The sequence below is a fragment of the Lactuca serriola genome, chromosome 2, assembly GCF_051521515.1.
Source record: "Lactuca serriola cultivar US96UC23 chromosome 2, Lser_US96UC23_V15, whole genome shotgun sequence".
In the NCBI taxonomy this organism is placed as follows: Eukaryota; Viridiplantae; Streptophyta; class Magnoliopsida; order Asterales; family Asteraceae; genus Lactuca; species Lactuca serriola.
Window position 1 is genome coordinate 215,492,653 of NC_136409.1, and position 13,426 is coordinate 215,506,078.

Here is a 13,426-nt window from a genome sequence, read left to right on the forward strand (position 1 = left end):
TCAGGTAGTAGCAACCTAGATGATATCACAAAGACAATCATCTATCATACGTCTCCTACTGGTGGGTCGGCATTATGGCCTTAGACCCACCGCTACTGGAAGGTAAATCACCTCAAATAGGCTGCTGGTTTGTGTGGGAACTGGCTGTCTACTGCTGCTGCTGCTAACGTCCCTCGACTGTAATTCCACAAAACGATCAGTCAAACACGCTAGATGTTCTTAGGGTAAAATGACCCTTTTACCCCTCACCAAGTCAAATACCAGGTCAAAGTCAACTTCCAGTTGACTGGACTCGCCGAGTCCAGAGAGCAACTCGCCGAGTCCATCTCTCGCTGATCCGGTCCCACTCACCAGGTCCCTTTTTCACTCACTGAGTCACCCCTGACTCGCTATCCGGGACTTTGGGGCCGAATCGAGTACCAACTCGCCGAGTCCTGCGAGCAACTCGCCGAGTTCCTCGAGCAGGTCCTCTGCTTGCTTCCAATCCACACCAAAACACCCCATTCGAGGGTTTGGGGGGGTTTCGGGACTACGTTATACGGTTAATTCCATGCACAGGTACGAAGGGTTGAGCCTTTGACGCTTAAACCCCTCGTGTTCTGTGGATGTTCATATTACTCGCCGAGTTTGAAGAACTACTCGGCGAGTTCCAGGCAATCTTCATAGGACTCGCCGAGTTTGTTCATCCAACTCGCCGAGTCGACGACCATCTTCATAGAACTCGCCGAGTTCCACCTTGGGACTCGCCGAGTCCTTCGACCCACTTCCTGAGTAGGCCAGATCTAGGACATGCAACACTTCCAGACCACAGATCCATGGTCCTAGGGTTCATTTACCACGTAAAGTTGTAAACTTTACGTGCATGCATGGCCCTATGAGCTCAAACATGTACTTCCAAGCTATACAAGAGGTCCTATGCTCATTGGGGACTTCCACTACCTCAACCATAGAGACTTTATGCTACTATGAAGTCCAAAAGGTCCACATCCGAAGTTCTTGCAGAACATTAGCCATAAACACATAGAGATTTAGGTTTTTAGGGCTTAAAACCTCTTTTCTTAGGGACAAAAAGGGGACTAACGAGCTAAAGATCAAGTTAGGGTCTTTTCTACCTGAATGGAGGCCTTTCATAGAGTAGATTCCGGATCTCCTTCCCTTCTTGCACTCTTCAATCTTCTACTTCTTCTCCCAAGCCCCAAAACACCTTCAAAATGTTAACAATCACCCACAAGGACACAAAGGAGGCTAGGGTTTCGTTCTACAGGTCTTTGGGAGTGCTCAGGGAAGTGGAGGTTGGGTTAGATCGATTAAATAGGGTGCAAACACCCGGGTTAGGGTTTAAGTCCAAACAGGGTCTACTCGCCGAGTCCATCGGACCTACTCGCCGAGTAGACCGAGTAAATCCCGCGTCTAGTCCCGCTTCTACTCGGCGAGTCAGTCCCTCAACTCGCCGAGTCCAAGGCTAATTGTGCAAAATAAAGAGATTTAATAATCACGAATACATACCAGGAATCAGGTGCTACAAAAGTTGTAGATCATGTCGATACCTACACGTGGATATAAAGAAGTTAAAAAATGGAGCTCATATGCAAAAGTTACGGATTTTAGAAAATAATTAATTTGCTTAATTAACTTCGGAGGTAACATGTGGCTAAATCTTGACCATTGCTTTCTCCTCACGCCTTGCCATCGGATCTTGACACATAGTCGCGTACACATCGCATAGCGCCTGGTAAGCCCCGTGTACCGAGTACGCCTAGCATACATCAAAGTTATGCCCAACATAACCCGATCCTCCAACCTATAAATGTGAGGCGCTTTTCCTCATTTCTCTTCACATCTTTCTCACACTTCTCTCCCAAACACCCCCAAACCCTCAAGGTTTTTCCCTAGAACCTCTTAGGTGTTAGAGGCGAGTCTCGGAGTGCTAGAAGGCTCCGAGAAGAAGAGCTTTCGGCTCATAAATTTTGCCTACGCAGAACCCGGTTCCTCGCTAAACTCCCTTGTAAGTGAGTTATGCTTACCCTAATTTAAGTATAACATATGTTTAAGTTCATTATCGTTATTATGAACCCATAACACAAGATTTATCAGTGATTCAAAGTCATTATACTAATTGATCTACTTACGGGAGAGGTGTCTAAAATTGTCACATTGGCTTGGTTGTTGGATTTCAGAAAAGCTATATGCCGAAATGGTCCTGCCTGCCAACTGTCATGCCTAACTGATCCTTACTTGATAGATCATGAAAGCAGACTCTGAGTTCATGATAAATCTACACTAATAATTAGTCGCAATAAATGTTAGACTAAAATCTAGTGATAACAATACTACGTTGATCGAATGAAAAGAAAATTGTTAAAAGCGGAGCGCTGCCCGAATTTCGAGTCATTACTTTAACAAGTGAGTGCATAGTTAATTTCATCTTACACATAAATATGAATTATTTAATATTAATACATGCTATATGTGCTTATTATCTGTGTTCCTGATATGTTTTAGATGAACGATTTATACATGTTTTACGTGATTTAAATTGTATATGTATTTTTATACTTAAACATATATTGGGTAAAGATGGGTAGATAAATGATGAGAAATGAAAGATGATATAGATGATGAGAGGTGAAAGATGATAAGAAGCCTTGACTTTAATGATGATCCAGTCATCTAGCAGAGTATAGATGACGACCATGGATTATTCTAGACAATCCAGTGGAAGGCTAGTATGCTCGCAACCTGTAGGTGTTTTTGAACTACATGTTCACCAGATGTACTCTAAAAACCCTGACAACTATGGACTTGGTTCCTTATGAATGGACGTTGGCAACTATGGATTTAGTGCTCTATAGATGAACGTTGGAAGTTATGGATTTAGTGCCCTATAGATGAACATTGGCAGCTATCGACTTAGTGCCTAACAAATAACATCGACAACTATGAACTTAGTGCCTGTTGGATAAATCCTGGTAGCGATGGACTTCGTGCCTAATCCTTAGGAATGTATGAATGAATAATAAATGATTCTTAGGGTAGATCCTTAAGAATAAAGAAGATAACGGGGATAGGAAGTTAGGTTAATTGTTTGATGATTAAACATAATAATTATATTATTGTGGGTTGGAAACCATATGTACTCACCAGGTTTCCCAACCTGACCCATTCAATTTATTTATATCACAGGTGTCGATACGAAGATACATTACACTGAGAGATTAAAGGAGATGTAAATCATTTGTGTAAATGAATGTAATGCCTGTTTATGCTTATGTTTCTGTATTGACGATAACATCCCAATGTTTTAATATAAACAAAATACATTTCTTCGAAAATGCTTTGATAATATCATTATCCTGTTTTCTTGGAACAAATTCCGCAATATTATTTTTCAAAAAAGATAATCTGATTTTTAAATAAGTATAAACAAATCGGTCTTTTCTGGCCTTGAAAATTGGGAAGTCACAAGTGCCATATCTAACATCACAGTTACTAATAAACCAATATACATGACTATTTGCTGCATTTTCCATTTATAGATTATAAATGTAGTAAATAACACTATACTTTCAATTTACAACTTTTTTTTTTCAATTTGTTTTATTTTTTTTACAAAAAACAAACACTAAATACCAATGTATTTTTCCATATTTAGGTGGTATATGTACTTAATAACAATGCACTTTGACCTTACTTCCTTTTGTTTCTATTTATTGCACTCTATTTAAATTTTTTTACCAAAAAACAAAATATATTGTATTTGTTGCATTTTTTTGTACTTAGCTGTTAAGTGCATTAAACAACAATGCCCTTTTGCTTTACACCTTTTTTTTTCTGTTTTTTTCTTCAATTTTTTATTTTTATTTTTTTAACAAGAAAACATTAAATAGCAATGTACTTCGAGTTTACACCTTTTGGTTTTTATTTTATGCATTTTGTTTGATTTTTTACCAAAAACCAAAACACATTGTTATTTGATGCATTTTTTCATATTTAGGTGGTATATGTACTAAATAACAATGTATTTTGACCTTAAATCTATTTGTTTGTGTTTTTTTTTTTTTTTCTTTTTGTAATTTATTTGAATTTTTTACCAAAAACCAAAATACATTGTATTCGTTGCATTTTTTTTTCATATTTACCTGGTAAATGCAATACATAGCAATACACTTTTACTTTACATTTTTTCCTGTTTTTTCCAAATTCTTTTCATTTCTTTACCAAAAAAACTAATTACATTTCCGGTTGGTTCATTTTGCAATTTTGTTGGAAGCATCTCACACCAAACTTCAAAAGGGCTTCACCATGAAAGACAACTCTCACAACACCGTCTCCACACAACCAGAGCACCCGAATTACAAAATCCTAAAAACCATCATTGAAGACATGAAAGTCAAAAGACCTCTCCATGGAAGACAACATCTCATTCATCATTGCATCAATCCACAAAAGGATTACGCTACATTTACGTTCTACCTATGTCTTTGTCCACTAAAACCATGTTTGGCTTTTAATGAACGTAATGACCTCCACATCAATACATAAATAAATAAAATAGTTATATTAACATCCTTTTGCAAACACTTTATGGCTTCCAAAATGGAAGAAACTTCCCTAGTTCTATTATTTATGCTTGTTATATGTGGCTTTAGGATACATATTAGAAATCTCTATTTTTATAAATTGCGAACACATATTAGAAATCCCTATTTTTAATTATCAAGTACGAGCAAATCAAATGTGTATATGATATATGAACGGCATGATCTATTTTGAAAAAAGCAAAATACCGAAGACCCAAACACCCCCTCCTCAGCGGCCGAATCGATTCGATCGACAAGTGTATCTCCTAACTCCCAAGTCCCAACCTCCGTGTACGCCCTCTTGAGTCTTGGCACATATATCACAGTTTGCTCTGGTTACCCCAAACGATTAATCATACGCTTAGATCAATCGACGTTAATTCGAACTCTGTAAGTATCAATTTCTCTTGCTTGCCAATATTAAACGGATTTTGCAAACGTGTTGCTGATTTAGGGTTTCCTATTACTCTTTCATCAGTGATTTGTAGCTCTGGATCATATTTCGTTTGAATTCGTTCTTAGTTATGGAAAATATGTACTTTGTCCATTTCATTTCCTTAGAACCGGATGCCCTGTTCGTTTGAGAGGGGAAGTCCATGAGAGAGTTATGGGGTTTGAAGTTTTCGAAATTCTATAGCTGCATGGTTTATTCAAATATTTCTATCGCTGTGCTTCATTAAAACGTTGTTGTTCTTAATTCCAGCGCACAGATCCGTACCTTGTTTTTGAATTATTGGAGCAATGCTGTTAGGTCATCACTGTCACATCAAATGTTTTTTCTAGGGTTTCTGTTAGAGAAGACATGTCAAATTAGCTAGGTGAATTTCTTGATGATGTTAACGCTCTCATCATAGCTAGTTTTCTTTAGTGTAAAAATACCATTTACCGAGTTTTGAAATGGAATGATGTATGTAGCTAGAACTGAATTCATACCCTAAATGAATAATCTAAGGTACAGTCTGGAAGTTCATCGTTTGGATGGTTTCTAAGGCACGGTGTTGGACTCTCTATCTTAACTTGTTGATGACTTGTGAAATGGTTGGCTTGTTAATGTACTGATGGCTGAAGGTTTTGGTGTAGGACTGGTTACTGCTGTGAAGTGGCTTATAAAGTTTTTGCACATAGAATTCAACAATTATGAGTTTTGTCTTTCGAGGGAGCAGGGGAGACATTGAAACCGGATTTCCTGGATTTATACCTGAACGTCGCTCAGTGGTATACCCTATATATTTTCTATATTATGTTTATATGGCTAAAACCATTAATATTGTGCTAAATTTGTGATACTCTATTTTCAGAGAATCCATGCAGCCCGACCTGTTAATACAAACTCTCTTGCCTTTCTTGTCACAGGTACATATTTTCTTTTTGTGTATTTCATTTCACACAAATAGATACTTAATTTCATCATTATCTGTGCTTCCATGTTACAGTTCTTTTGTTGTTCATGATATTGAACTCGCACCAAATGTCACCAAACTTTCTGGTAACCTGAAATTTTTTCTCTTTTTTATATTTACAGTTCCTTGTGGTTAGATAGTCTTTTAATGTGTGTATCTTTTTTTTGGGGGGGATTTAGCTTTGGCTTGTACTTGGTGTGTTTTTGATGGCTACAAGCCTAAGAATGTACGCCACCTGTCAACAACTTCAAGCCCAAGCACAAGCAAATGCTGTGGCAGCTAGTGGGCTCCTTGGTCATACTGAACTGCGGTTGCAGATGCCACCTTCTATTGCACTTGCCACACGAGGCCGATTGCAAGGCCTCAGACTACAACTTGCACTTCTTGACAGGGAGTTTGATGATTTAGGTACACGTTTACTGTCTGTGATATATATAAAAATCATTTGGATTTTTTTTATTATTATTTTCATTTGGTACATCTTTTTACATGTTTGCAGATTATGAAACTTTAAGAGCACTGGATAGTGATGGTGGTCCAACAGCCAATTCAATGAGTGAGGAAGATGTAAATTCTCTTCCTCTCCACAAGTACAAGGTTGCCAACAACAACTCTAAAAGGTAATAATTTATCATTGGCTTCACTGTTAATTAACTAATGTAGTTATGAAATTTATGGATGCATGTTTTAATATCTCAGTGGCAGTGGTAGCTTATCAGAGGAACAAGGTTCATCATCAGCCACCACAGAGGTAATTACTAATTATATGATATATCTATATAGTTCTTTGTTATATACATTTTGAATGAATCTGGGTAGCAGAAGAAGGTGGAGAGTGGTGGAAATGGAAATGGAAAAAGTTGTGAAGATGAATTGACATGCAGTGTTTGTTTGGAGCAAGTTAATGTAGGTGAACTAGTTCGTAGCTTGCCATGCTTGCATCAGGTATAAAACATATTTTGAAATGAAAAGTAATGAAATTTGGTACAAAAATAAAAAAGTGATGTATTGAATTGAATTGCGTATTGTTTTAGTTTCATTCAGAGTGCATTGATCCATGGCTACGACAGCAAGGAACCTGCCCTGTTTGCAAGTTCAGAGTTGGATCTGCATGGCGGCATGATGAGAACCAAGAGGAGATGGATGATGATGATGACGATGATGATGATGATGCATCACTTGGAGTTTGATCCAACTGATTTAGCTTTTGGGCATTTGCTATTAAAGAAAAAAGACATTTAATGTTGATAATACACAACTACTTAACTGGAATACCCACCTGCATGGATGAAATAGGCTCTGATTGTATGTAAAAAGCTAACAAATTTTACCATATGGGAAAAATAACAACAATAACCAACTCCCATATCATATGAATGAATGGGCAAGGGCAAGGGCATGCCATTTTAGAAACTTCCATCTTCATTCTGTTCCCTCTCCTATGATTTTATCAGCTTTGAAATTGTAAACCCTCTCTCTCATTTCAATCGCTAATTCTTCCAAACACACAAAACTGCATACTAAAAAGAGGTCAATCTGTGAATATATTCTTGCACCTCATGTATGTAATTCTGCTTATCAACTATTAGACTCCGTTCTCATCAATTGTAGGAAAAAGCTAACACTGTGGGCTTCTGCCAAAGGACCAGGCCTGTGAATGTTGTAAAGGATGATGAAGATGTAGGTGACCTTCACCCAAAAAAAATCACAATAGATGAAGATGACGATGATCTCCTAAAAATGAAACGAAGAATAAGTGGTGTGGGGCTAAAACATATACATACAAGCAACATCAGAATAAGCTAGGTAAATAGTAAGTAAGCAAGCAAATACTAATACCAACCTAACCATAAATAAGGATGAAACAGAAGCTAGAAACAGAACTATTATTACAAGCAAAAGAAAATACCCAATGTGTTTATTCTCAACAGATGATATTGTTTAGTTTAGTTGACTAGAGATATAAAAATGTTTTAAAAGTAAAGTTTATGAGAAAACAAATAAAACTATTTTCCCCCCTTGGCCTTTCCTTTCCCTCCGCCTTTCTTAGCATCCATTTTGGCCTGGATGCGAGCTGCAGCTGCTGCCTTTGCTTCTTCTCGCTTCTTCTTCTCTTCTTCCTTTTGAGCAGCTGCCATTTCCCTTTGCCTCTTCAGCTCCCTATTTATTATAAAAATATACAAATACTACATTAATTTGTAATTATATAAAAAAAGAAGAAGAAACCACTTACTCTAGTCTAGCCCTTTCATCTGACACACTAGCCACACTAGAACCCTTCCTTGGCCTGCAGGCCACCAGCTCCACCTCAAATATAAGAGTTGCACTGCCAATGATGCAAACAAATTCAATTCATGGTTGGGTTCCTAAAATAAATAAATAAAAAAAAGGGGAGGTTTAAGGTAAAATTACTTTGGTGGAATCTCAGGGGGAGAACCTGCAGTTCCATAGGCATAATCCGACTTGCAAGTAATTTTGGCAACCTCTCCAACCTTCATGGTTCTTAAAGCAACATCCCAAGCCTTTATCACAGATCCCTTTCCTATTTCAAAGCTGAATATTGTGTTGTCTTCATGTGTAGTATCAAATACTTCACCTGTCTCTGCCAGTGTCCCTTCATAATGCACTGCCCAATTCACAAACAACATAACAAATCAGATGTTATCTATATATACTAAAGAACCCAAGCCAATCTGTTTTATTAGTTTTGGCTGAATACCATCAACAAGAGGTAGGTTGTCACATGGACCAATTGCTTCAGGTTTGGCTCTCTTCACAATTGTCTTCAACACACCTCCATCTCCAGTCAAATCAATTGTTTCAGCCATACCTCCCTCCTAACTGGGGTCGCCTCAACATAAAAATAGAGAGAATGTAAGATCATCTACTTCCTCAATTCCTCTTCAGTTTTGAATTTTATGTGTGTATAAAGTATATATTAATAGACATGTAACTGCAAACTAACTCAACTCCAACATATAATCAAACCATCTACCCCAGATGTGGATTATGATTCCTCACTTAACTCAAGTCTAGTTGAACCCTATGAGTTATGACAACACGCCACTGCCACATTATTAAATGTCTTCAAAGCTCCATGCTTTTTTTTTTCAAACCTTTTTTGACGTTTAAACAAATCTGTCACCATCTACAATACTAAAATGACCGACTCAATGAACCATTCTTCACACTTGTAATTCAATCACTAACAAGATAAACACTTCACACAATGCTTTGGTTTCAACTCTCCTGTTCTAAAACTAAACACCACTTTGAAGCTTCTGAGTTTCCAATATAAAAATCTTCAACTCTACTAGTCACAATCATGAGCATCGGACCATAATATTTGCAAAACTAGACTTATTAATGAAATATAGAGAGTATCTGGATCTAATTACGACATTTCAAAATCTATCCCCAACTAACAAAACCCTAGACTCCTAGACCACTACATAACAAAAATTCACACACATCTGAAGCTCGAATCCCACAAATACAACTCCTATGATACACAAAGTACAATTAACAACGATTTCGAAAAATGAACAGCTCCATAACAACTAAAACACATCGAACTCGATACCAACTACAGAATTTAAGACATATGTTGACAGATAGAAATCCTAATTATTAAGACAAGAAAACATTCAAGAAATTTATAAGTACCAGTTGCCGGAGACGATTGAAGTAGCGTGTAAAAGCTGCGGCGAAAATGGAAGAAATCGGAACGGCGATTTCACGGGAAAATTGCTGGCCATACCCTTCCGGTTTGTTTCCTTTTTCTTCTATAAGTGCCGCCTCGCTTTTCTTATAGGCTGAATGAGAATAAGAATAAACTGATTGCTACCACCACGCGCGCGCGGCGCGTGTGTTAGGCTAATATCATTTATAATCTTATTAACAATGATTTTTTGCAAATATTTTAAAATTCATCCGGAATGCTTTATACTTTATGATTTTTATACAAATTTAGTCTTTGAACTCTAAACAAATACTCCAAGATCAATAAGGGGATACGATTTTGGGAGAAAGAACATTTTTGGAGATGGGTTGCCAAACAAGGCAAACCCAAGGAATAAGTGTTCTTAATAGAACCAACAACCGCAAATTAGGGTTTTTCAATAAACAGTGAAGTCGGGTCGCATCCTTACTTAAGCGCGTTGCACTTAAGGGTTTTTCTCAAAACCCATATTCCTTATCAAAGACTTAACAATTTCAGAAACAGATGTTACAGTTCGGAACGAACCGATTGGTTTTCGTAAAATAAAAAACGGTTAAATCGGACTTGGTGGTCTTTTCATAACATACAATCTAATATCCTCTAACATGGTGATGATTGACTTTTTCCTTGCATCCCCGATGACACTGTTGAAGTTCTCAAATAATCCATTTCTCCACTGCATCACACATCCTTCCCTTTTGAAAGAACGCTATACTCCAGGATTTGGGGTTTGTTTCCATAAAACAAGCAAAGACTGCAAGGTTAAGCACTTCAATTTCCTTCATGGAAATATTGAATAAAGGCTCAGTGGATGCCTTACTTGCCTTCCAAAACATGGCCTCATAGTGTACACCACTAAATCTTTTCCTAAAGTTGGCAACAATATGTTATGCACACTGCTTATGTTCCATATTAGGCAGTACTTCTTTGACAGCCTCTAACAGCCCCTATGCAACAATGATAACATGTTAGATAAAATGAAATCACCAAGTACAATATTTAAAAGTAGGGAAGTAAACGACATAACTTATGCAAGGTCATCTCTAAGGTTTTCCAAAAATCATTACAAATTTTCTTTGTTTTCTACACAGACAACTGGCCATGTAATTGGGAATATGAGATTATTGGCATCCCTTCTTACAACACATATTAACTCTCTAGTACATAACCCCTTTAAGATGCATCCATCTAAATTTATAACCCTTCTACAGCTCCTTATTTATCCTTGCTTTAGCCTATCAAAACACAAGTAAAACTTGCTAAAATAATTCTTACCATATGGCATATAATTCACATCTATTTTGATGTTGATCTTGGATTTGATATTCTAATCTCTTCACCATATGACCAGAACTTTGCATATTGCTCCACTAGTGTTCCTTCAATCAGTTCAATGGCATACTTCTTTGCTCTTCTACACTGTCTCATGCTCAAATCTATACCAAATTTCGCTTTAACTTCATCCCTAAGTAGCCTGACACTAACCTTTTGTTTCTGTAAAAATTGTGTTGTGTGATGAGTACCTATCCATGAATAATTCACAATTGAACCTAACTTGAAGTTTCTTGCACAATTATGCTCATTTATGAGACTCTTAATCTGAAAAGACTTTTCCTCACTCATCCAAGAAGCCCACATTCTAAGCTTGCACTGCCTAGAACAACATTTCATTAAGAGCCTCCTACTATCATTTTTTTGTAACATAATTGATAACCATTTGCTACAACATAGTTACACATCATACGTTTCAGTTGTTTAGGACTTACAAATCTTATACCTAATACATGCTTATGCTTTTTCCAATGAACTTTCTCACTGTAAATAGATTGGCCAATAGATATTACCTCATCCTCATGTAAATGATCATATAACTCTTCACGAGGTGGACTGTTTGGGGGGGGGGGGGGTGACTTGCTCCTTTGGGCACAACTTACTCACAAACTCATCATTTATTGTCTTGTTCATAGGAATGCACTCATCAGGTTCAGTGTCCACTTCCATGTGAATGTCATCATCCTGCTCACCTTGCAAATCCTCTCTAGCACCTTGGATATCATCCCTACCACCATGTAAATCCGGCATGTCGATTCCATCATCCATATCCATACGACTTTGCACTTCTTCATGAACTTCATTTGCACTAGACAATTTGTCTAAAGAACTGCAAACTTATGTTTGCTCTTCAAGAATCCATTGATGTAAAATAACACCAAGATGGTCCATGTATACATCAATTACACAATTAGAAGCATACCTTACTTCGATTAGTTCCATGTAATCCATGTTAGTGGCGATTATCCTCAATCCATCAGGAACGACAATATCGGACATACAAAAGTACACATTCAAACATCTCTCAACAACGAATCTTTCAAGGAACTCCACAAATTTGCTATTACCTATTCCAGCAAAATCAACATCATCAAACCTTTGCTCGACTCCATTTGAGTAAGTAATAGAGGGGTACCTAGTAAAAATTCCGGCAAAATGTAGATCAATCTTCATGGAAATGCCCATAGCAACGACAAAGTTCGCCGATTTAAGCGACGAGCAGTTGAAGAAAAGAGTAGGACTGAAGAACTGTTGAACAAAGGATTTGGATGAGGATGTTACAGAAGAAAGAGTTCGAAATAGGCAGTTGATGGGTTTAAAACATACAATATGTCTCATTAACTCATATATACGTGGCAATGACGTAGACTTAATAAATCTGATTGTATATTATGTGGAATTGGAAAACTACTACGTGTGATGGGTGTCACCGGGTGACCCCTTCATATTTCCAAAAGTGCAATTTTAAAACCAGAAAACAGAAGTACATGCCCTTAAAATGCAAAAAATAGTCACGAGGGACCATTTAAACAATTATATGTAACTTTATAGGGCTACAGTGACAATAACCCCATGTTTTATACCTGCTTGACATATTTATTAAGTGAACAAACTAAAGAATTTATACTTTTGCTTATATTATGTTAATTTCCTATATGTTGATCATTTTTTTTATCTTATGTTAAAATTTTAACAAGTCAATAAATTAAATGGAAGTTATTGTTGGTAAATTAAAGAATTCATCAATCATGCGACATTTTAGATATGTGAAATTCTATTTGGATTGATATAAAAGTGTCATCATTTGAAGACATGGTTTGGTTTTAATTTAGTTGTGTTCGTGATACCTCTCAAATTATAATTATAACTTGTAATATAAACCTGATTAAACCTTGTTCACCAAGATACCAGTGAGAAATGGCACACACAGGAAACATAACGTAGGAAATACAAAAATAGGGGAGAAGAGGGATTATGGGAATTTTACTTGTTATCCAAGTATGTGATTGAAACAATCCTGAAAACTTAATGTTAAACATAAACATAACATGATAACACCTTATTTATACCAACCGTGATGAGTCATCCAATACAAAAACTGAAAATAAAGAAACTTTCCAAAACTACCCCCGAGACTAAAATGTCCCGGTTTCTAAACCATACCAATATAACTTTTATTTTATTTGCTTGTATGATTTCCAGTTGTATGGTAGTTGGTTTCTTGCTAAAAGCTTGTGGTTTTAACAGACATGCATTTACATAGATATCTAATTTGCTTCACTATAGTATATGGGACTCTTTTTCCCACTAAATTTTACACCTCTTAGAAATAGGGTTGTTTTAGTAAAGATCCAAAGATTCCGTTTTAGACCAAGAAACACTTGGAATGATTT

General features: G+C 36.8%; 2 protein-coding genes across 3 annotated transcripts; one reads left to right on the plus strand and one right to left on the minus strand.

Moving 5' to 3' along the window:
• Positions 1 to 4,747: 4,747 nt before the first annotated feature.
• Positions 4,748 to 7,393, plus strand: SDIR1 (RING/U-box superfamily protein). The gene is made up of 9 exons (XM_079026854.1): positions 4,748 to 4,970; positions 5,661 to 5,795; positions 5,879 to 5,933; positions 6,014 to 6,066; positions 6,160 to 6,388; positions 6,480 to 6,600; positions 6,680 to 6,731; positions 6,803 to 6,925; positions 7,015 to 7,393. The coding sequence occupies exons 2-9, from the start codon at positions 5,718 to 5,720 to the stop codon at positions 7,168 to 7,170; spliced, it is 867 nt and encodes a 288-aa protein (XP_078882980.1). The 5' UTR covers positions 4,748 to 4,970; positions 5,661 to 5,717; the 3' UTR covers positions 7,171 to 7,393.
• Positions 7,394 to 7,840: 447 nt separating this feature from the next.
• On the minus strand, positions 7,841 to 9,794 carry LOC145088491 (FKBP-like peptidyl-prolyl cis-trans isomerase family protein). 2 transcript variants are annotated; one of them, XM_079026855.1, is made up of 5 exons: positions 9,647 to 9,794; positions 8,700 to 8,821; positions 8,393 to 8,606; positions 8,214 to 8,306; positions 7,841 to 8,140 (listed from the first exon to the last, which is right to left on the minus strand). In XM_079026855.1, the coding sequence occupies exons 2-5, from the start codon at positions 8,806 to 8,808 to the stop codon at positions 7,987 to 7,989; spliced, it is 570 nt and encodes a 189-aa protein (XP_078882981.1). In that variant the 5' UTR covers positions 8,809 to 8,821; positions 9,647 to 9,794; the 3' UTR covers positions 7,841 to 7,986. The 2 variants fall into 2 exon arrangements, with proteins under 2 accessions (XP_078882981.1, XP_078882982.1); XM_079026856.1 differs by having other exon boundaries at positions 8,700 to 8,831; positions 9,647 to 9,780.
• Between the last annotated feature and the right edge of the window lie 3,632 nt (positions 9,795 to 13,426).

Bases quoted from the DNA above. Each gene is read 5' to 3' on its own strand.
- LOC145088491 (XM_079026855.1), bottom strand. From the start codon at position 8,808: ATGGCTGAAACAATTGATTTGACTGGAGATGGAGGTGTGTTGAAGACA. The intron at 8,307-8,392 runs GTAATTTTACCT...CATCATTGGCAG, and splicing joins CCCCCTGAGATTCCACCAAA to TGCAACTCTTATATTTGAGG. The intron at 8,141-8,213 runs GTAAGTGGTTTC...TATAATAAATAG, and splicing joins GATGAAAGGGCTAGACTAGA to GGAGCTGAAGAGGCAAAGGG.
- SDIR1 (XM_079026854.1), top strand. From the start codon at position 5,718: ATGAGTTTTGTCTTTCGAGGGAGCAGGGGAGACATTGAAACCGGATTT. The intron at 6,601-6,679 runs GTAATAATTTAT...TTAATATCTCAG, and splicing joins GCCAACAACAACTCTAAAAG to TGGCAGTGGTAGCTTATCAG. The intron at 6,926-7,014 runs GTATAAAACATA...GTATTGTTTTAG, and splicing joins GCTTGCCATGCTTGCATCAG to TTTCATTCAGAGTGCATTGA.